General features: G+C 36.6%; 2 protein-coding genes across 3 annotated transcripts in view; one reads left to right on the top strand and one right to left on the bottom strand.

The window, feature by feature from the left end:
- Window positions 1–22572, bottom strand: part of LOC113058335 (CSC1-like protein 1) — a 37633-nt gene extending 15061 nt beyond the window's left edge. The window contains exon 1 of one of the 2 annotated variants that reach the window (XM_026226118.1): window positions 22383–22572. In XM_026226118.1, the coding sequence (XP_026081903.1) occupies window positions 22383–22418 (36 nt within the window). In that variant the 5' untranslated portion in view covers window positions 22419–22572. Of the gene's footprint in view, window positions 1–18337; window positions 18422–22382 lie in introns of those variants that run through there. The other variant, XM_026226138.1, reaches the window with a different exon arrangement.
- On the top strand, window positions 18555–20107 carry LOC113058348 (POU domain, class 3, transcription factor 2-like). Its single transcript, XM_026226151.1, has one exon. It carries the CDS (start codon window positions 18579–18581, stop codon window positions 19593–19595), a length of 1017 nt encoding a protein of 338 aa, XP_026081936.1. The 5' UTR covers window positions 18555–18578; the 3' UTR covers window positions 19596–20107.
- Window positions 22573–24587: the final 2015 nt, after the last annotated feature.

Raw genomic sequence — 24587 nt, forward strand, 5'->3', positions numbered from 1 at the left:
CTCGTGAGTTACAGGAGCCATCTCATTCAGCGTCATCCTTCAATATGTGTATTTCAGTCAGTGTTTTTAATGTATGTAATGCGTGACATTTTGACAGTTGCTCCGTCAGAAACCTCCTCTCTCCTTGTGAATAACCTTGCCAGATTACCATACAATTATCATACCATTATCATCTCATTATCATACTGGAGCCAGTGGAATTGGGTTTAAATTCTTTACGTTTGTTATTTCATTCTACACTACTGAATTTTCAGTTTGTGTGAACCATAATTGGGCTTTTTTGTATATTCATATTTTAAAAAGCATGGATTTATAATGGATGGCCTGTCTAATATACCGCTAGTTACTGAAGTAGTTTAAAAACATCAGGGTCTGTGCATCGTTTAAGGGCCATCCAAGTGTATTAAACACCTGCAGGTGGTCTGATATCTCTCCAGTAGTATAATTACTTTTCTGCGTCCACAGAAATCACAGAAATCCCACTGTGACTGACCTAATCTGCAATCTTTCCACAGAGGGCTGGATAAAGTCTGTATTTAGCAAACATGACCGTCCCGTATCTTCCTCTCAAAGTGACCTGGGCTTCATCTCATATACATTAGATCATCCAGAGGGGTTCATTTTTCTCCATGCCTCTCTGTTCTCCATTACAATATTAAAGAGTGTCTTACTTAAGCTTCTACTCAAGGGTGGCCGTGAACTGAAATCTTCCCCAAAGTGCTCCAATCCATCATGAGGACAACATTGGGCCGAGTGTCCATGCATCATTTTAGAGAGGACGAGGGAGGGCTGTGGGTGTAACGGAGAGAGCGAGGCAGAGCCGCTGGGGTTTTCTTGCCAGTAGGGGGGTAACAGAGCTGTGTGCTTTAGAATATCATAATCTAAAGGCTGGTTTTAATTTGTCATAATAAATGAGAAACCCCTCTTCACTGCAGAGACCAGAGGATTTATTTTGGGTTGTTAAAGGCCTTGCCTTCATGCTGAGTGTGTCTGACCACAAATGAAAAAACAATAGTATCCTTATGTATTGATTAGGATTATTGCAAACATCACTAATGCTATTGCTATATCTGGGCTCAGGGATTTGAACCCAAAGAGTTAAACTTGCATTTAAGACATAAATGATGCTTCAAATTGTGTAGACTTTTGAGGAAAGCCATGGTATTACTGTTCTAGGCAATCTGGGTTTTAAATATATGAAAAATTGATTCTGTAGAGATTTGTGTCACGCACTTGTGCACTTCAAATCTTAAAAATGATTTTTTTTAAAAACAGTACTTGCAGATAATAATAATAAAATAAAATGGCCACTTAAGTGTGGTAATAGAAAGTTGTTTTATTTCTTGTTTAAGATATTTAAAACATTCTTTTAAAATGCAAAGTTTTAATTTAGTAAATTTTAAATCATCCTTTAATGATGTTTTTTAATGCTTTTAAATAAGTACAATTGTGTTGACTAAATAAAGCACGTTTACATAGTATTTAATATATATAGCTATATATATATATAGTCTAGCTACTCAAGGGCCACCTAGCAAGCTACCAAAATGACTTAGCAAACTGCTAACAATCACCATGAACCCTTTAGCATCATGGCAGCCATTTTTCTACAGGCTAGCACCACGCACATTTTCTCTTTGTTGTTTAAGAAAAAAAAGAGACATCAGACGTCACCACTGTGAATTAAGACTTTAACGCCAATATGATTGACAGGTGTCATAATAACAGTCAACAGGCCTAGGCAATTTCTTGCTCTCTGTTTGCAAAACATTAGCATTAGCGTAAGGGAGAGAAAGACGTGCGAGATCAGGTCGCCGCGGTACAGATGTTTTAATTGCGTTTGTGTCAGTGTGAAACACGATTAGCGTTTCTGCTCATTAACGAGCTGATGGGCCCCTCGTTCCGACACCTCGCTAATGCGCTAACACACTAACACCTCACACATCACATTCGGATGCAAAGACTGAAACAGAATCTAATCAACGAGGACAGCAACACACACACTTAACCGCTCCGCCGCAATTAGATGATCATTTGCTCAAGTCTTTGTGTCTGAGTGTATGTGCGAGTGTAATTACATAATGGATGGTTGAAAAAAGCTGAATTCTGTATACTTTGGTATGAAGTTCTTTGGTCCCTGCTGAGGTGAGACAGACAGAATGATGCCTCGTGCGTTTGGGTTACAGCCATGCTGTATATAATTTGAATGTGATGCTATTGCTGTGCTGAACGTGACCTCGTGAACATTTCCAGCTGTTCAGATGTAGATGATGGCAGCTGTTATGTTTCCAACAGATCAGATATTCAGCAAGACACAAAGTAAAGGTGTCAACGCAGACTGTTCACAGCAAGGTTCTCTTACAGTTACAAATGAACATTCTAATACTGTTAATAAAATGATCATTCAAAATTATATGGTCTTCAATAGCATTCCTAAAATGTTACATTTATAGAAAGAACTTTTGCAAAATGATAAAAAGAAACATTCCCTTAACGTTTTCTCTAATGTTACCAATGCTTTTAAAACATAAATAAACGGAATGTTTTGAATGTTCTTAGAATTCTCAGGAATAATGTTTTTGTAATTTAAGGGGAAGATTAGCAAAACATTCCAAGAACATATTTTTGTTAGCTGAGATGCAAAGCGTGCGCATTAACAAGGACACTAAAGGCTGCACTGCTCATAACAGCTGGCCTCTAACATTAACCGGCTGATGTTTTTTCATTTTTGAAATATTAGAAGAATGTGAATTTGACTGCTTTTGAATCCATTTTCTTCTGACATGCTGTTTCTTGGGAAAAATATTCACTGAAGGAAATGTTATATGCTTTTGGTGACAGTGCGGACATTTAATGCAGAGAGTATGGAAATTGAAATTCACTTTCAAATGTACAGTACTTGAAATAATTTAATAAGAAATGCATTGCATTTTTTAATTCTAAACATTTTATTTTAAACTCATAATAGTATACAATATTAAATATCAATAAATATTAAAATTAACAAATATATTTAAAAATTAAAGCCACCATTTAATTTATTTAATTAGATTTTATATATTTGATAACAGATTTTCAAACACATATTTAAAATATTTAAAGTCAGCATGAAACTGAAATGGACTATTCTCATTATTTCTCATTCAAGAAGCTGTTTGACGTGTCATAACAGAGTACAATGAAGCTGTATTTTTGAAGGCCATCCTGGAAGTTATCATCACCCTGGCTTTCAACAGGATTTTTTCCAGTGGCTTTTGGCCAATGTAGAACATAAGCTCTGTGACCAACAAGTATAATATCCTTAAACATTGTGTGCATCAAGATAATGTTCACAAATGAACAAAAATGTTATAAATATTGAAGCCTAAATAAAAAGCTATATGTAGGCCTACTTCAGTCTTTATTGATTAAAGAAAGCAGCCATCTTTTTTCAAAACAAGTAAAAGCTACATACATACAGGTGATACTGATGTATTTTGTGTCATATAAAATAACATGAAAATATTCTGAGCTTGTGTTAACAGACATTATTTCAGGCATTTAAGCAACACCCCATTAAAAAAAAAACAGGAAGATGGAACCGGAAGTCCTAAAAAGCTATTTACAAAAATACGCAACATTCCATAAGAGAGAAAACATAATTTCAATTTTAATTCCTGCATGCCAATTTATTAACTGAAGTGGTTCTCAGTAGGCCACTAAACAAATAAATCTAATGATTTAGCTAACGTTTCTAATGTTTAGCTAACAAAAATAAAATGATTGTGAATCTCTAATGAACGTCAATTTAATGGCCATGTTGGGTCGAAATATCTTGTTATGGTGCATATTGCAATGTTTTAAAGGGTGTGGTATATGTCCCGAAACTAATTCATATCAAATCGTATGTGTAAATAGTTTTAAATGCACCATGCCAATCATATTACTATATCACACCCTGATAAATGCTGCTGAAAACTATTAATGGAGTTTTGCTGAATCTGGCTTTTGTTTGGCTCGCTATCGCATCGCTTGCACCAGATTATTCACTTTCTGTGTGTCAAGCACGGCAAGAAATAATACAAAGGAGCTCACAATAAGTAGATTTGCTTCGGTCTCCGGTCACCGTGTGTGTGTGTGCAGGCTGCAGCGGTGTGATACGGGTTGAACACACACCCTGAAGTGGGACAGATATGAAGAATGACATTTAAAACGCTGCACTGTTTGTCAGTTTCTCAGACCCTCGCACTGACTGAACGCCCCTCAGCGCCGCTGTCAATCACCCACGTGTCAAACTTGTGAGGACGAGGCAGGTATGTTTATACTGGCAGACGAGACTAAACAAAAACCAAAAAACATAAACAAGAAACAGAGAGGAGATGAAGGGGTGAAAAGCATAAAACGGGGAGACAGTGTATCATAGAGATGCTGAGGAATCAAGAGAAACCTTAGCAGCCCTTTCCTCCTCCTCTCTCTCTTTCTCTCTCTCTCGCTGTCTGTCTCTCACCTGCGCATCAGTCGTCTGCGCCGTGTTTGATTGACAGCTTGGCAGAGATCAGTGTCTAGCTGATGTGAGGGTGGCAGACCTGGAAATGCAGTGAGAGGGTTTATCAGCTGCACAGAGAGGGGGGGGGGCAGAGGGGGGCACACAGAGAAAGGAGTGTGAAAGAGCTACAGGGAAGAAGAAAACGATGAAGGGAGGAGGGAGGGAGAGAGAGAGAGAGGAGGGGGAGAGGGCTCTTTTACTGCCGGTCTAGAATGTGACCGGATTCTTAAACAGTTTTACAGAGAGTGAGAGACAGCAGCCAGCAGTTCATCAAACACATACCTGCACACACGGGTCAATGTAATCAAACCAAAATCATAAGGTAACAAAACAACAACATGTTATTCATGTTAATTAATTCACTTGTGTTAACTAACTAGTATGATTATTATTTATTTTTTTGTTTATTGCATTATGACATTACATTACTGACAATCAAGTATCCCTTCATATTCTCATTAATGTAATGAGGTTTTTTCTTTGTTAGTCCCATTATTCTCAACCACAACTGTCATTAGATTATCATAAATGTAATACAGTAATAATACAGTAAAAAAATTAAAAATTAAAATTATGAATATAAAGACAGTACATCAAAAATATGATACAAATAGTTGTATTTTTTACAATATAATTACGAATATAAATGAAGTACAACAAATGTGTATATTTTTTGCATTACATTAATCTGGTGTAAAAACATAGAAGCTGGCAGGGAACGTTTAATTAAATTGAAAATGTAACATGAAAAAATCATAAGAACAGGCTTCATTATTTTTGTTATTTTTCATCATGAGAATAGGCTTTATTTTCTTTAACAAAATAAAATGACTCAATCTCTTCATTTTGGTTTGAAATTAGTTTGAATACATGTACATCTAATCACTATAGACGCATATACTTGCATATGTGTATTCTAGTGTGTTTAGCGTTTTTGTAACATAGTACACGGGCACAAACATGCACAGGCACCTGAATACATCCCTATGAGAACAAACACACTCCTGTTTCACACTAATTTTAAGCTTGTCCTAGTGGAGGGTCCTTCCCCTACAATCACTGTGAGTCTGTTTTATGGACAATAAAAGCTTTAAACAGCAACACTATGTCTTTGCTTTAAATGGCACTGTCTTTCCTTTAAACTGCTGCTTTATAGCATAAGTCGTAAAGGCTGTATAATTCAGCAGCATTTTACTGATGCTGCTCCTGGCACTCTGCCTGCCAGTCAACAAATGACGCTTGTGCTGCGGAGGGCGGAAGAGAGAGAGAGAGAGCGAGAGAGAGACCCAGATGCCCTGCTGCACTGAATCACTAGCTGTGCTTAAACTCTGTGCAGTGAGACAAATTCCATTACAGAGACACACAAACCTCGAGTCGGGCCTGACGCACTGCCAGAATTTTGATAAGATTAGATCTCAGATGAAATTAGTGAAGAATCATTTCTGTGCTCTGAAAACACGTGATGTTATGAATATTTCGTGGAATTCTAGTCATTTGATCATGAATACTCAATATATATATCAGTAGATAAATAGATTATGATTGTTTTTTAAGTGCACTGATAAATATGATTTTGTGGTGAAGTAAATGATACAGAAAAACAAATGTAATATCTAGAATAAGTAATTTAGTGCGGGCAAGAATTAAATAAAAAGAGTAAATTCAATATTAGTACTACATTTTTTTATTTATTCTTGAGCTTGTAGAAATTAAGAAATGTAAATTTCTAAGTATTTTTTACTTGGAATTGTTTGATATTTTTACAAAGATAAGTAGATATCAAAGTCGTGATCCTGCTGTTCCCATCATGCACTTGGGCATGAATTATTAATAAGTTTTTTTTTTTTTGCTGTTTTGAGATGTATTTACACTGTTATATGGTTGCTTTTGTTGTTAGGTATACTCAAACACTTTTTTCTGATTGTTACCATCATTGTGTATCATGTGTAGAGTATTCAGGTCTCTTGTGTTCATTTGGTTACACTGAGTCAACATATTTCCGTAAAAAGAATAAGGTGCTGTCTACTTGCTTGCGTACATGTTTATAAGTGAACCACATGCTTTAATGGCATTTTTTTCAGTGCTATGTTGTTAGAGTAAAGTTTACAAACTATGTGTGAAATGAGTATTGCAAAAAGTTAATTTACTTACTTTCTTTCATAATTTTGAATATACTTAGTTAAATAGATTTTGCTTAATTCCATACTTAAATTGTACTTTTAAAAAAACTAGCAAAACAGAAATTAAGTTTTACTTGTTTTTTTTTCCGTCTAAAACAAGCTTTAGACTTTATAGAATGTGATTTCAACTTGTCTGTAAGTTCATAAATTGAACATAAATCTGTTTCAAAAGTGTGATAATCACTTCTCATTTTGTCCACGAAGATTTTTCAGCTCTTGTAATCATGAAAAAAAAAGAAAACCCGTAAATTTTTTCAAAAATGTACATAACACATAACTAAACGTTTCTCTGAGAATGGTCTGACAACTTTACAGCTTGAATATATTTCAATATACATTTCAAAGCAAAGCAGCTTACATTGCGTTTAAAACATATATTTTTTATTCTCCCCTGTTTGAGCTAAAACACCTCTAAACTAAAATTAATTAATTAATTAATTAATTAAATTGGAAGATTATCGGACCATGTTTTACAGGAATATAGTTCAATCAAATTTATTTAATGTTGAATCCAAATTTTAGCTTGGCATTTCTTTGTAACTACTTTGGTTTGTTAATTTGCCCAATTTTGTCTTGAAACACCTTCAAATAACTAAGTTCAAGTGCTATTTAGAAAATGAGTGAAAAAAATGTCTATAATTCTTCTGCATTTACTGATGCTATCAATTCAGTTTGTTTTTAATGGGCTGGGGACCCTTTCAAAAGGTACAAATCATTTATGCAGAATATTAACACTTGGGTACAAATATGTATCTTTAAGTTACTAAAATGGGTAAATAAGGGACATATGTACATTTTAAAAGGGTACCAAACCAATCCAGGGACACCACAGATTTGTGCCTTTTTCTGTGATAATGAAAGATGTTTATATGTCAATAAAGTTTAAATAATAACTCACATCTACATTATTGAACACAATTAAAGAAAGCAACCTCTTTGAGTCTCTTTCCCTTCTATTTTCCCCTCTCTCTCTCTTTCTGCTTCTCCCTTCATCTATCCACCATTCCTTCCATCAATTGCTCGTCTGTCACGCTGCAGGAGCACCCAATCTATCACAGGTTAGAGTTCGGGGGCAATGTGACTCTGAGCATTGGAGCGTTTCCTCCATCACACTCTTTCCCTCTCCGTTTCTCCTCCTCACTCCCTAACAGACAGGAGGAGTGAAGGGAGCAGGAGGTTGATGGAAATTTTCAGTGAGAATTTAACGTTTAGTGTTCCTAAAGAATGCCAGGGTTATTTTGTGAGCTTTACAATAAAAAAAGGTGCTCGCTGTCTTCCCGGTGGCAGCAGCAGGCATTAAAACTCAAGCCAAGTCATTACCGGGCCAGCATGCGAGGAGAGTAGGGCATGGGGGGATTCACTTTGGACAAGTGGTCTTCAATAAGTCCCACTCTTGAGATCCGAGGTTTTATGTGGGGTAGTGGTGGTGGGTGGTCTATTTCTGGGGTATTTGTGATGTTTGTGTCGCTAAAATTAATGAGATATTGAGTCGCTCACCTCTCCTCTGCCCTCTGATTCCAAATTAAATTTGTGGGATCTTGAGGGTGGGACAGCCTCCTACCTCTCAAAGCCACATCAATTACTATTGGCCACCGTGCAATTGATTTTGAATCGCATTGCATGCAGATGGGCGACATATATTATTCAGAAACATATACAATCACATGCACTTGTGTCTGTGACCTCACAGAAAATTCAAATATGGAGCGTGTACAGTATTTTAGATTGCTCCTGTGGCAGTTTTGAGTGGCAATCAATCAGATTTTCCAGATACATCGACCGCAAACAGGTGAGAGCAGGCCAAAGGCCAGCAGAGGGTCGGGACCCAGAACGGTGACCTCTGATAAAAAGCACAACCTCTGATTTACACCACGCCCCCAGACAGGCGTATCGGTGACCTTAGCCATGACTGCAACCATGACAATCAGGCCACTGTTGCTGTGGGAAGATAATGAGAGAGAAGCTAGTTTGTGCATCAGTGCCCTATGTACACACACACAAGCACACACACGCCTGATGTGCAGAGTTATGGGTGAATCGTTCTGCCTTGATCGACCATCTCTCTCGCAACCATTAACACAGTGAATCATCCTCTGCTGCTCTGGTACTACAAAAATTAACCTCAGTTTGGCTTTATAGTTTAAAAAAAGGTACAGAAATCAGAAAAAGAATAAGATAAAAATCCAGATCAGAATCAGGATTAGAATCTAAATCTAAAGCAGAGTCAGAATCTAAACAAGACTCAAATTCTGAATCTGAATAAAAATCGTGGATCAGACTTAAACTACAAACTCAGGATTAAAATCAGTCTCAGAATCTTGATCAGAATCAAAATCAGAGTCAGATTCAAAATACTACTTAAAATCAGAAATCGGATTTTGAATCACAAAGTCAGTGTCAAAATTAGAAACAGGAAACACAAGCAGAATAAAAAAAAAATCAGGCTCAAACTCAGAGTCAGAATTCAAATAAAACTCAAAATCTGAATCTGAAGTATAAAAAAAAAAATGAATCACAATCATAATCATAGTCAGAGTCAGAAATAAAATAAGACTTAAAATCACAATCTGAATATGAATAAAAGTCAGTATCCAGTTTAGAACTAGGAACAGAATCAGAATACGACTCAGGATCAGAATCTGATTCAAAATTATTAAATATTTTAAAATATGTCTACAAATCTGAATCAGAATGAGTTATAATCAAGGGATCAGGATTAGAATCAAGTACAGAATGAAAACAAAAAATCTAATCTGGATCAGAATCTAGATTAAATCTGAGTCGGATTCAAAATAGTACTCAAACTCAGAATCTAGATACAAATAGATACAAGAGTAGTCTAGATACAAACTAGGACATAAAAACAAAATTCTGAATATTAATCATAATCAAAGTCAGTTTCAGGATTAGAACCAGGAAGAGATAATAAACTCAGTATAAGAAGTGAAATAAGAATCATAACTCAAAATCAGAGTTAAAATCAAATTAGGACTCAAATTCAGAATCTGACTACCATTCATAATCAGTCAGGATCAGGATTAGAATCCTGAAGCAGAAAAAGAGTATAAGAATCTGAAACAAAATCTGGAACAGAATAAGAATCTGATTTAAAATCAGAGTCAAGATAAAAGTCAGTATCAGAACTAGAATCAAGAACAGAATAAGAGTCAGAACCTGAATCAAAATCAGATTCCGAATCAAAATAAGACTATAATTATAATATGAGTCATAATCAAAGCATCGGGATTAGAATCAGGTAAAGAATAAGAATAAGAGTCTGAATCAGGATTAAGATCGATAAGAATCTGTATCAAACTCCAGGCCCAAAAAGAATCTTAAACACACACAACAAAATATAAATCAAAACAAAATGAAAATTACATCAATCAGGATGCACACAGAATACTAAATGTAAAGAAGGTGGTAAAAAAACTCTGCATCGACCAGTCCTTCCCAAAATTCAGCTCTACTAAGATATTAAAACAAGAGAGCTAATCTGGGGCAAACTCAGCAGTTTTAAACATGATTTACAACAGATCAAAGAGCTTTTCTTGTGTGTAAATGAACCTCAGTACAGAGTGTTCTCTTCTGAGTAATGAAAATACAAAGACTCTGCAAAGGAGAAATACACTTTTTTTCATTCACTCTCTATGCCCCCTCAAGATCCTGCCTTTAACTAAAGTGTCTTGCCTTCCATCCCCTCTCTCTCTCTCTCGCTCTCGCTCTCCTCACTCTTTCTCCAGGGTAATAAGTCGGCTCTCTCATTCCGTCACACGCTGTGCTACATTGATCAGGCCTGCAGGTCAAGTTCAATAGGAGCAGTGAGTGCCTCTTTTTTCCCCCTTCCTGAGACCAACACGCACACATACACATTCTGAAACACACATAATTACACACAAAAATACACACACACGCACTCACATTCCTCATTCACACATACAAAGTGTTACGTGTCCCTCTAAGGAGGTCAGACTCCTGGAACGACTGTTCCAGCCTGTAAACAGCGGCAAGGCTCCCACTTCATTAGCATTCAAGCACACAAACAAACAGTCAGAAACGAGAGCAGAACGTTCCAGAAAAACAGTGTGTGATGTTTGCGGGTTGACGGTGACAGGAAATTTCGCACACACAAACACATGCATGCATCTTCTCCAGTGAAGCCTCAAGCGCCGCATTTCTGTTTGCATTAATTTGTATTTTAGAAGGACACCGACCTCCATGGTTCCTAATTTATCCCGAAGAGAGCGATAATTCATTTAATAATTTTTACATTAAAAACTTGGTGCTGCACTGCTGGGGTGTTTTATAGGATGGTTTTAGCATTAAAAGGAGTTAGCATTTATTGCTAACAGTGAGGGTCGTTATGAGACATGCTGACCTCCACAGACACACAAATGAATTTATGAAGTATTCTCACAGCCATCGTAGACAACACATTAGCACACACAATCTCATGAAACAGCCCTCGGTCCGTTTGCACTGGACCATGGCAAACAGAGCACATCTGTTAATACACACAAAGTAATTACACTTTCATTTAACACACACACACACACACCACTTTTCATTAAACACACTCTGACTGTTTTGAGCAGAAGAAACATCTCATTAGCCACTGCTGGGAAGTGCTAGATGTGTGTGTACATGAATTGCTTTGTATAGTCGAATGGCACTAGCATGTCATAGCACTTTGTTCCCCTTCTGTTACGGCTATTTTGTCAATTTATCTTTATTTCTTTCCGTTTGATGAAGACAAACTGTATCACTGCAGAGGCATTTTTCACTTCTGCTGTCCTCCCCTTAAAAAATTACCATAAACGCTACAGCTTCTGCCAAAATATTGTATTTGCTCAAGATATAGTTACTGAAAATCAGCCATCACTGTCATCAAAACAAGACATTTATAGAAGAACAATGTTTTAAGAAGTTTCCATATTAGTCTTTTGGTTTTAAGAGTTCAGGAGCAGAATCTGATTTAAAATCAGAGACAAAATTTATATCAGAATATGAGTTATAAACAAAGGATCTGAATCTGATTTCAAATTAGAATCAAAACATAAACAAACAATATATTTATAAAACATTATTAATGACTTCACAAAGTTTCTTATGGTTTTGAGATAGCAGATATCAATGGATCAGGATTAGAATCAGTAACAGAATCTGAATCAAAATCATAGTCAAAATTTGAATCAGAATATGAATCAATATCAAAGGTTCAGAGTCTAAATCTGAATCTGATTCAAAATTAGAATAAAAACAAGTCATAAACAAGATATTTATGACAAAAAAATATTGAATTCCCATAGTCTATTAGGGTATATATAAGTCATAATCAAAGTATCAGTATTAGTATATGAATCAGAATAGTAGTCATAAACAATGGATCAGCATTAGAATCAGGAACAGAATCTGAATCAAAACGAGTCAAAATTACAATCAGAACCAGTGATAATCAATCAGCAACAAAATCAAAATAAGAGTTAGAATCTGAATAAAAACGAGTCAAAAAAAGAATAACAATTGTATTCATAATTAAAAAAAATGATCAGAGTATAAATATGAGGCAATAACAAACGTATCAAAATATGAGGCAATAACAAACAAGGAATAAATTACCAAAAAAGTATTTTGAGGAGTTCCCATTTTAATCTGTTGTGGTTCTACAGTAGTAAGTGTAGCTGAATTTGATATTTTAACATCGTCAATGGCAAAGATGGGTTTTTAATCAAGCATACAGAAATTGCATTATTTTCAAGTTCCTCATTGTCTCATATTACGAGCTGAAAAAGGCAGCAGGTTTCTTCAAACATGGCTGTTAACACAGAAGAGCAGCTGAACGCTCACTGTAAACATTAATTTTAAGACACACCAGCAGCAGTTCAATTCTATAAACATTAGAAAACACATTTAGAATCAGAATCAGAATCCTTGGTCATAACTGAGAGGGTGTCGTTATATTCAATCGATCAACTGCCAAGATGTGTTTTGAATGTGGATATGTTTACTTAAATCTAATAAAACAGACTACAATTTCCTAAATGAGGCCTTTTTAGCATGACACTGGACAGTAAAGGGAGTTTTCGGGAGAGGATGGAGGTCTAAATGGTTGCTATGGTGCCACAGGGTCGTGGGGGTCACAGCTGCAAGAGACATCTTTAGGAGATCGCTAACAATTGGGGGTCCGCTAATCACACACACACACACACACACACACTCACTTATAGAGGCAGCTTTAAATGAAGCACCAGTGCCAGTGCAGAACGCTTCACTCTTAGCAGGAATTCTGTGAGCAGCCACTCAGCCTTTCTCTGTTTCACCCCTTCATTCTGCAAATCTCTCACCTCTAGCCCCTCTGTTGGGCCAGCAAACCACTTCACAATCCCACCCTCCCACTTGCACACACACAAACACTTCAAGATGTCCTTGGTCCTTTATGGCGGAGGACAGATGGTGTCCTGCCTTAAACCACTCAATTCTTTTTTCCCTTCTTTCTCTATTTTGTATCTGTTCAGGAAGGGGGAGACAGGCTCTTGGGAAAGTGACCTAAACATGGTGAACAATTTAGTGAGGCTTGAGTGGATAAAGAAAAAAAAAAGTCCATTAAAAAGATGAATTTGATGTTTGTCTCTAACATTTTTAATCATGCATTTAATGCACAATCATATACTCAGACCTATTTTAACCCCCACTTACACGCACAAAACAAAGGCCCAAACAAAGGGGTATTATTCCTTTCTAATGTGTAGTTGGACCATTTAGTGCACCTTAACAAGTAAACACACACACACACACACACACACACACATCTTCCATTTATTCCATCTCTGCTGTGTGACTGCAGTTTCACGGTCTTAACCTGTGCTGGATGCACAGATTCAGCTCTTCTTCAGCTGTGAGTGTGGCCATCAGTGTTCAACTGGAGAGATTAACAGCCATTTTAACCCCTAGTTCAGACAGCTGTATTGATCTGAACTGATATACTTCTATATAAATCCCCAGCAAGACAAACCAGCCTTGAAATCTGGGTTTAATCTGAGGTTAGCCCATCTATATCGATCCACGAGGGCTTTCAAGATTTTACTGTTCTAGAAGAGTTTTCTGAGGTTCATGAGGGGTGTATTAATGTTCTTGAATCATGGGATTGTTCTGATGCTGGAGTTCATATATAAAGAGAGTTATACATTAATATGTCCATGTTGAACAGAACTTTACTTGTCTAGATCACTGGAATGTTCTGGAACCTAGATTTGTAATGCTCTAGAATGGTATATGTATCAAATGTTCTAGAACACTGAAGATGTTTTGATGCTAATATTTTAAAACTGAATTAAATTTCACGTAAACGGAATATTATTGTTCTAAATTATTAGAATTGTAAGATGCTGAGGCCAACCATGAGGCTATCAGCGCAGACATAAGAACATTTCTATGCTGAAATACATATATTGCAAATACAAAAATTATGTACAGTCAGCTGGTTCCATTAACATGAAATACTGAGTTTTAATTTAGCTATATATTCTCTAATTCCATAAATGTTACTACATTATTTTAGTAATTATGAAAAATAATATAGGAGCAGCAAAAATGTTACAGTAATATACAATATAGTAATATGCTAAAGTGTTCTGTACAATCTCTAACTGAGATGAAAGATGGCACTAGTTACGATTGTATTACCCATTTTAGTCGTGTAAATTTCCGATATTCAGAGTTGTATTGGACGACAGTGAATATTACAAAACATCAGACCAATGAATTGAGCTTCTGACCAATCAGAGGCAGCGTATCCTCAAGTTTAATGTTTAACTTGCTAGCTACAATCATGAGGTTGTTGTGACACTGAGGTTCAAGCATACATAACAAAAGGTCATGTGCTTGCATTTGGAAGACAATTTTTAAACCACGGCGACCCTGAAAACATGACATATTTATACTCTCACATCCTCAGAGAATAGATCAGGATGCAAAACGAGCAAAACACCCATGTGGATTTTTAATGGTCTGTTGCAATGGCGGTAAAATCCAATCAGCCATTAAACTACTAAACTCTTGCATCTGAGTCAAGGAGAAAAAGAGACTTAAGTTTTATTTCCATCAAGTCATAAAAGTTCAGGGAACAGGGGAATCAATCAGCGCTATCAGGCTGCGAGTTAGCCGCCTTCCAAAGATCATGGACAATCAACTAAATATCTTAATGACTTTGGATTTGCACATTACAGTTTTATCATAACTGCCTAAGCTTCTCAGACAAAGATTTACACCCATTATCTAAATAATACCCCTAATTAGTGTGTTCATTATATCCTCCCACACAAAGCCAAAGACACAGACACCTCTGGATTACCTTCTTAATCTGATGATGCAGTGTCATTCTCCCACTCACTCCAACCAGCGCCAAATGTTTGTCACAATCAGGCAGAAAACACATAATCCTCACAAATTCTCTAAATCAGAGGAACATCGTGGCAGACATGGAGCTAAAATCTGAATGCTCAGACCATAGAAGGGATAGAAGCATGCTGGAGCTTTAATCATAACCCTATTAAATCCAAAACCCTTTTGAAAAATACATATAGTTCTGCATTTGTTGTAATAATGGATGTACCTGCCGGGCTTCCAATGTATTCATATTTAAACAACTACCTAATAAAAATTAGAGAGCTATTGGGTGTAATAGGAGAAAAAGCAAGCGGGAAATATTATTATTACTATTATTAATATGATTTAAAAGTATATATATATATATATATATATAGGTATAGTATATATATATATATATGCACTGAACGTAAAGTATACAGAACCTTATTGTAGCTATGATATTTAATATAAAAATATATCTGATCGTCGGTTTTCAAAGAAGTGGTTTTAAAATGTATTGGATTTTAAACATTTGTTCAGTGAAATATTGCAAGCACAAGCATAAAAAAAAACAGTACTCTTCAGATTCACTTTCACACCAAAATGTTTTTGAAACAGGTGGCTTCTGAAGGGTTTGAACTAATGTGATGAGCCGGTGTTTCTGCTGCATGTATGTGTGGGAGACTGTGTTTGGGGTGCTATTGACCCTAGTTTTGCTGTGCTCAGTGGGGGCCTTAATACAGAGAGCTGAAATGCCCCTCTTTTATAAGAAGAATAATAGCCATTCGCTCACAGCTGACCAACACAATCAAAGGGAGAGGAGGCATGTGGGATTACAGATTTAACGAGCCCTTTGTGCAGACTAATTACATGTGAATGAGGGTCTGTAGGAGCTCTTCCACCCCTTATATCTACCACAGGTGAACCCCAAACAAACCTCCCACACACAGTCAGACTGACAGAAAACACAACACAAGGGAGATATATATGTACTGTATGACATAAATTGCAATTAATTTGTTTTCAGTGCATTTTATTGAAAATGCTAAATACTGAAGCAATGAAAAATGCTCAAAGATTTTTTTTAACAAAGATTACGTACAAAGATACCTTTTCAGTTTTTTACTTCGAAAATGTATTTCGGAGTTACTGGCCACTTCTTTTTGACTATGTATAGCCTTACTAACAATTTCAGAATAAAAAATTTTACTATGCCAAAACAAAAAAATTCGGTAGAAATTTATATATTTTATGTTTTTATATATTTATTTATTTTTTTGTTTATTTTAATAGATTATGGGCTTTATGAAACCATGGACAGTTATTACTTAGTGTTACCAGACTGTTCTATTCCTGCTATGGAGAAAAAAAAAGTATAAAAAGAAAAATCCCCATGATGATCATGTTTTGAATTGGAACATTTAGTTACTCAACAGTCCTATCTAATTAAGCCATGAGAAATTAAATAACTCCAGCACAGGGTCGATATAATTACTGCTAATTTATTACTCAGATTATTCACCACTAATTCTTATTCTCTCAAACGCAGATTGGAGGAACTATACCAGAGAGATAACTGTTTAATAATAATAACGCTAGGCCTTTTCGTCCCTTTAACGGGTCTAGCATCGTTTATGCGTTATTAGGATGTGTAATTGAACAGCCCATAGTTTGCATATTACTTTATTAAGCTAATGTGTTTTCTGCTTGGCCATGCACAACTGTGTTAAAGCTTCTGAATCTTAAAATTACAACTCAATTAACACGACCGCTCCTTGCATTTCACCAAAACTCATGAGCATTAGGCACTCAAAATAAGTATCACTGGACCATCATGCTTTTTCAGACATACTACTACTACCATATATTTTTTACCATGTATTTTTTTGCAGTGCACACAGAGATAAATGCCAAAAAAAATGTGTGGAGAACAGTGGTTGTGCGTGCATGTTTACAAAAGGCCAGGGCTGGGGTGGAGGTAGAGTCTGCCATTCACCTCTCTCTGGCCCTGCGGCCCTGCGCTGCCCTGTGTGTGCTTTTCAGGCTTTCAAATGGGCTTTATGTGCACAGGGAGAGAGAGAGAAAAGGCTCGAGCAGCTGTGACGTGGGCGGCGTTGTTTCATTCACCTCTCGCCATGGCAACGGACAGGGTCCTGAGAAATATGCCCCCTCCTTGAGCCATGAGAGAGACACAGAGAGACCCTGAAATCCCATCAGAACACAGAGCGCTGCTATTTCAACCATATAATAATATAAACAAACAGAATTATTATAATGTTGAAAATCATTATTAACGCTCAGATACTCAATTAATAAATGTATACACTGTAATGATGGCTAACATCACACTTCATGGAAGTCTTTTATTGTTTTTTGCCTTTTTTTTTTTAAGTAAAAAACTAATTAGTGCCAGAGTGTCAATAATAGCTGTGAGCTCACTGCACCTTTCTAAACATTTTGAATTTAACTTTAATGAAGAAAACTAATTTTTAAATATAATTTTAATGAAGAAAATTAAGTTGACAAAGTATTGTGAAACAAGCAGATGTTAAAAAGATGAAATGATGGTGATATTTTAAAGTCCAGGAAACATTTCTGAATTTATGATTAATAGACTTTTTTTTTTTTTATAAAATATTTTATGCACCCACAAACCTTATTAATTAATTTTTATTGCAGAAGATAATTTTGTTTATCCAGTTATAAGATATATATAGATATATATATATATATATATATATATATATATATATATATATATATATATATATATATATATATATATACACACACACACGTTTTGCACTCTTGTATTGCCTTTATCAATTAATGTTTATTTATTTAAACTAAAAATTACTGTATATAAGAAATATTTAATATAACTATTAAAACCTATTTTTAGGTTTACTTTTAGATACATTTAATATTGCAAATATATATAAATATATAGAGAGAGACATGTAAATATATAAAATATTAGGTTTTTAACTATAATGTATTTACCATTTATTTGATATATAATAAACTCGGTAAAAATATATTTAAAAATGTTTTCATATGTAAGTTTTCGCGGATAATATTAAAAACAAATGTATTCCTTTTTTAAAAAACAGTAACAGATAACCAATAACAACAAAATTCATCTAAAATTAATTATTTAATTCTACTGGAAGTACTAAGTAACAGCCAAGTAAACATCTTATTACTACTAAATTGTGAAGCATTCAAAATTAAAGAAAAAGTTAACGAAAGCCAGACTGGATACCTTTGGAGCCCATTGCGCCCTGTCACTGCTGATCCCTCTGTGCTTGTTTTCAGTGGAGCTCAATGGGATGGGGCTTCAGTGTCGACTCTACTGTGACCAATGAACGCGCCGCTGCCGCATCTGTCAAGCGCTTCTGACCAATCGACAGCAGCGCGAGGCGGATCTCAGGTGCGCGCCTCTGCGTCCTAGCGGCTCTGGCGCGCTGGGGAGCCGCCTGTGGCACAGAGTAGCTGTGGAAACTATGGCGACCGCGGCGTCCAACCACTACAGCATCCTCACATCCAGCTCGGAGCACGGCAGCATGCAGCAGACGCAGCCGCCGCAGTCCTACAGAGACGCGCACAGCCTTCTGCAGAGCGAGTACACCACCCTGCAGAGCAGTGGCAGCACGCTTGGCCATGCGCACCAGTGGTTGACGGCGGCGCTGTCTCACGGGGGAGAGGGGTCGCCGTGGCCCGCCAGCCCGCTGGGCGAGCAGGACATTAAGCCGGTGGAGGAGCTGCAGCATTCGCCGCGGCAGGCGCATCTCGTGCAGCAGAGCCAGCAGCATCACGAGGCGGGCACCTGGCGCGCCACCACCATGCCTAGCATGAGCAGCACTAACGGCCAGAGCTTGATCTACTCTCAGTCCGGGTACGGAGAGCCGGGGATGCACCATGAGGAGAACCACAGCCCTCATCTGAGCGAGCACGGTCATCCGCAGAGCCTGCACTCAGACGAGGACACTCCGACCTCAGACGACCTGGAGCAGTTCGCCAAGCTGTTCAAGCAGCGCCGGATCAAGCTGGGTTTTACGCAGGCGGACGTGGGGCTCGCGCTGGGCACCCTCTACGGCAACGTATTCTCCCAGACCACCATCTGCAGGTTCGAGGCGCTCCAGCTGAGCTTCAAGAACATGTGCAAACTCAAGCCCCTGCTGAACAAATGGCTGGAGGAGGCGGACTCCACCTCGGGAAGCCCGACCAGCCTGGATAAGATCGCGGCGCAGGGGAGGAAGAGGAAAAAGCGGACCTCTATCGAGGTGAGTGTCAAAGGGGCCCTGGAGAGCCATTTCCTCAAGTGCCCCAAACCCGGCGCGTCGGAGATCAACTCGCTTGCGGAGAGCCTGCAGCTGGAGAAGGAGGTGGTCCGGGTTTGGTTCTGCAACCGGCGGCAGAAGGAGAAGCGAATGACGCCCCAAAACGGTCCGATGCCCGGGAACGAGGATGTGTACGAGGACGACTCGCCTCACCACGGCGCACAGACACCTGTTCCGTGAGAAAGGGGCGGCCTGAAACATAATCGACTGTCTCTTTGTCCCGGTCACAAGCCCGCTCGGGGCGGACCGACGATGATGAAGTGTCTCTGTGTGTGGCACCTCCGAGGGGCGCGGAGAGCGCGCGTGGTTGCGCGAACAATATACGGGCGCGGGCGCCAGAAAACACGCTCTGAGGCGTTACGCACCGCGGCTGAACTTAAAAGTGGAACGTAAATATTATTTTATTTAAGAGATTTTTTTTTTTTTTTTTTTTTTTTAGTCCGGGGATCTGTGAAAGCATCATATCACTTCCAACCGAAAGCTGTGAAAAAAAGGCGTCAGGGGCGCGCCATCTTCCCCTCATGACCACAAAAGGTTTCTTACTGATTGAAATTAATCCGGTGCAGTCTTCTGTGCGTTCTCTTCCATATATTAATGGAAAATGTTTCGTTATTATTAATATTATTATTATTACTATTCTTTCCGTCACAATAAAAAAAATGTTTAATAGGCCTACTACTGAATAAAATTATATTTCATTCGCCTTTATATATGAATGGCAATAAATAACCTTATAATAATAACCATAATCATAATAATAAACTAAATATTTCTAAATTATTTAAATAAATAAAAAAATCCAAAAATTCCTAATATGAAAAATTAACAACTATAACAATATTTATTATTGTTATTTTATTATTATTAACACCATGTACATACTATTAATTTATCTAAAAGTATCGCTGTTAAATACAAACGTGACCAATTCTTTAAAAGTCTCATTTCGGTCACAACAAAGGCTGCCAAGTGCTGCTGTGTGTCTGTCTTTCACAGGCAAAGCAACCTGATTTCATGCAGATCACGCATTCACACAGCTGGTGCAAAACAGAGGCCTGAGGAAGCAGTAAAACCCAGAATCGCAGAATTTTGTGGATCATATCGAAATTGATATTCATAAATAAAATTAATGGATACCAGCTCTTTATAATTAACCACCCAGTTTGGGCTTTCTTAGCATTTTGAGTGAATTTCTACAAGCGTGCACCAAAAGCGTTCATGATTTGAGACAGTGGCTTGTTTATAAAGATTCTTTCTCCTCTTAATTGAAACCATTTTTGGTTATTTAGCCTTTTCTAATCTAGGAAATCTAAAAGAAACCAAAACGGGCTTGTCTAATTTATGATATTTTATATTAAAGATAACAACAAACCAAGCTTTTATTTAATTTCAGTCATTTGTCTGGAAACGCTTTTTGTGGAAATGACAAGATGTAAAAACTGCATTGATGACGACAAAATAATAATAATAAACGCAAATTGTTCTTGCTTGTAATCATTCACCATTCGTCATCATTAAAGCTTTAAAAACAACGAAGACAATATAATAATAATAATTACAGACTAACAGAGGCCAGTTCATCTTGCCCATTATTACTAGCTATAGTAACATTGTGTGATTTTGTGCGTCAACTAAATGTATTAAGTCTCAACATGTTTGTATCTGTTTGCTCTTTGGTGTTTCTTGTTTATCCCAAATTTGTCTCCTTTTCTTTGACGGGAAATATTACACCAGCTGTGTTACGCTGATTTGATGGCCTGCATCGAAAAACAAGGACATTGTGCGAGGATTTTTCAGTTGCATTTTCTATGGCTCTGTGGATACTTGTATATTTGTGCACTTAACCTGGCACTGCCAAAGCACAAGCTGTCAGTGTGCCCTATTGAGACCAGTAATGTATTTGGTTTTGACAGAAAAATTGCACAGTTTTTAAACGCCTTTTGTCATTAAATGAATACGTTTTTATATAAAGAAGTGCCTCTCATCAATCTGTGTCCTGCGCATGAAGATCCTAAACGGATTCACAATTTCACACATTATTCGAGCATCAAGGCTGCTGAATATAATGTTGCCTCGGGATGAGATGATGCTGTAGATCCATCGCAGCCCGTTGCAATTCCTTCGCTTCGATTTCTGCGTGACCATGGAGACAAATGTTTGCCATTTCACTGGTAATCAAGACGGATTTGCCGGGTTCAAACGTGTTCCGAAAGAGATCGGAGAAGTACGTGAATATTTTATGATGCTATTCTGGATCTAAATAGGACTTATTTTTAAAATTTAAAACTGGCAAATGGCTTAACATTTATGAAAGCAAAATAACAAACTACCTCTAGTGATATTGTAATAATAGATTTTAAACAATTAGCTTTTAAATGATCAAATATAGCCAATTATTGCATTATAACAGGCCTATTTATCAGACGGTCTTTTCAATATCATCGGCCAGTTTTCTTTACTGCTCCATCAATGTACAGTATTAGGAAAAAGACTAAAAGACTAGATGTCAATTTTATTTACTGTGTGTATATAATGAATAGTGAATCCTAGGGCCTTAATTTTCATTGCCTTGAAAAACTGCGTAAAGCCGCATTTGTGAGAGTGCGCCGCGAGCGCCATCTGTTGACTAATATAATGTGTTGTAGAAAAGCTATTCATGAAAGTTAGATATCCTATTACAGTTATCTATCTGTTTGCATGTTCCGTTGAGACAAATATACAGTCACAAAGTCATGCAATATGAGCTTGAGTGTATTTTATAAATGCAGCCTACCGTTTGAAGTCACTCATTTTGTCTGTAATGTTGTTAGTGCATACGGTATCCTACCTGTAAAGGTTATGGTGTTGGTAACGTGCAAGTCTTAAGTCATTGCATACTGGTTGTGAATCATATTAATTTTGAGTCTTGTAGCGTGAATAACTTATCTGTTTTTCCTGACCAGGTTGTGTTTGAGAGAAAGTTCTTACCGTTGGGAAGTTCTTGTTTTGAAGCAGATAGCACATACAAACTTTATGGATTGCTTAAGGTTGAATATCGGCTTTAAAACTGGATTAATTTTAAAACATCTATGTTCTCTAAATCTTATGTTGGATTTCCAACAATCTGGCACACAGGACAGGCAAGTGTTCACCATACTTTGCAACGCGGAAGTAACGTCGTGTTATTTTGTTTGAATGTGCGAGACTTCCTTTTCATTAGCCTACTAAAATAATAGCAAAGTAACTCATTTGCGTTACAAACCAGTTGGTTTATGATTACGATAATATATTATAGGCTAACAAATACCAGTTTGCAATATAAAGCAGTTAAATAGATTGTTTTTGTAAGGGTAAAATAACTGGAAGTGATAACACCGGAAGCCTCGCACATTCACAATGGCTGCTTCCGCTTTTACGTAAAAATGTTAATTGCTAATTTAGATTAACTGAATTAGTAAATAATTAAAATACAACTAATAACATATAACAAACACAATATTTTGATTAAAAAAAGTACAATTATTTAGCTATTTCACTAAGCAACAATTTGTGACACACGACTATAGTCTATTCTAAATCATGTATCTATTAGTAAAGAATATTAAGTTAAATAATGAACCACACAACCAGAATCGGTTAATTTAATACAGCTATATTTCATGAATTATTTTTATTATCTTTAACACATTCTCTAGACAATTTTGGTTCATTTATGTTACGGTGATCATTAGTTCATGTACACAACCCTTCCCTCCCCATTATTATGTGCAGCCCATAATAAATCCATAAATCCAACAGGGTCATGATACACACAACACAGACTCTGTAATACAGCTCTAAAATCGGCACACTTGTAAGGAAACAGAGATTGTGCACTTTTAGTATTGCCCTTCCAACATTATTGCAACTTTGGGTTGCCATATCTCCATCACTTTTGGTATATGAGTGCGGCTGTATGTCTTGGGAGGAAAATAACTACAAGATTGTCATGTATGGATGATAAAAGTAGCTAGAAACTAAGGCTCAACAAGGAACCATAAAAAATTCATTTGCAATAGTCTGTAACGCTTGTAGTGAGTTTTTGAAGACAAGCCATGAATTCTGGCCTGGTGAGCATCATCTCAAATTCATTCAATATAATCAAACAAACAGCGCGTAAAACGTACAGCTCTCAGAGTTAACTAAAACACAACTACAGATATGAAAACATATCAAACTCATTAAAAGTCAATAAATAATATTTTGCAATACTTTCAAATATAAATTAAATCACAAGTGAAAATTAAAAAAGGTCAAGTAGTCCAGGAATAACACATAGTACATACAGAAAAAAAAGATTTAAAAAATATATAAATAATTGTTTATATATATATATATATATATATATATATATATATAATTTTTTTTTCTTTTTCTTTTTTAAATCAGGCACGTCTTAAATCAAGAACAATGCAAACAAGCAAACAAACATCTTCAGAAAGAATATGATGCTACTCAGACTGGCTGCCAATTTTAGTACTTTAAAGGAAAAGTTCACCCAAAAATTACAATTTGTGTGAAATGTATTCACCCGGAGGCCATCTAAGATGTAGATGAGTTTGTTTGTTAATCAGAACAGATCTGGAAAAATGTAGCATTACATCACTTGCTCACCATTGGCTCCTCTGTAGTGGATGGGTGCCGTCAGAATGAGAGTCCAAACAGCTGATAAAAACATCACAATAGTCCAAAAGTAATCCACACCACTCCAGTCAATCAATTAACATCTTGTAAAGTGAAAAGCTGCACGTCTGTAACAAACATGCTTATCTTTAAGACATTTTTAACTTTATACTGTTGCTTCGGGTTAAATATGAGTCCTCTATCCACAATATTGTTTTCTCCATCTTCACAAAATATTACCTGATGGACTGGAGTGGTGTAGATTACTCGTGGGTTATTGTGATGTTTTTAATCAGCTGTCTGGCCTCTCATTCTGACGGCACCCATTCACAGCAAATTTTTATTTTTGGGTGAACTGTTGCTTTATGTCTTTGGTATATTTAAATAATTACTGGCATGCAAACCTTTTATTTCTAACAAAGCACCAGTTAATTAATCTTATGTTTAATAAACCGTTTTTTCCTACACATTTCTTAATAACGTTGTATTTAAACAAACATCAAATAAGTACATTTGCATTTAAAGGGCGTA

The sequence above is a fragment of the Carassius auratus genome, chromosome 4 (assembly GCF_003368295.1).
Source record: "Carassius auratus strain Wakin chromosome 4, ASM336829v1, whole genome shotgun sequence".
Taxonomy (NCBI): domain Eukaryota; kingdom Metazoa; phylum Chordata; class Actinopteri; order Cypriniformes; family Cyprinidae; genus Carassius; species Carassius auratus.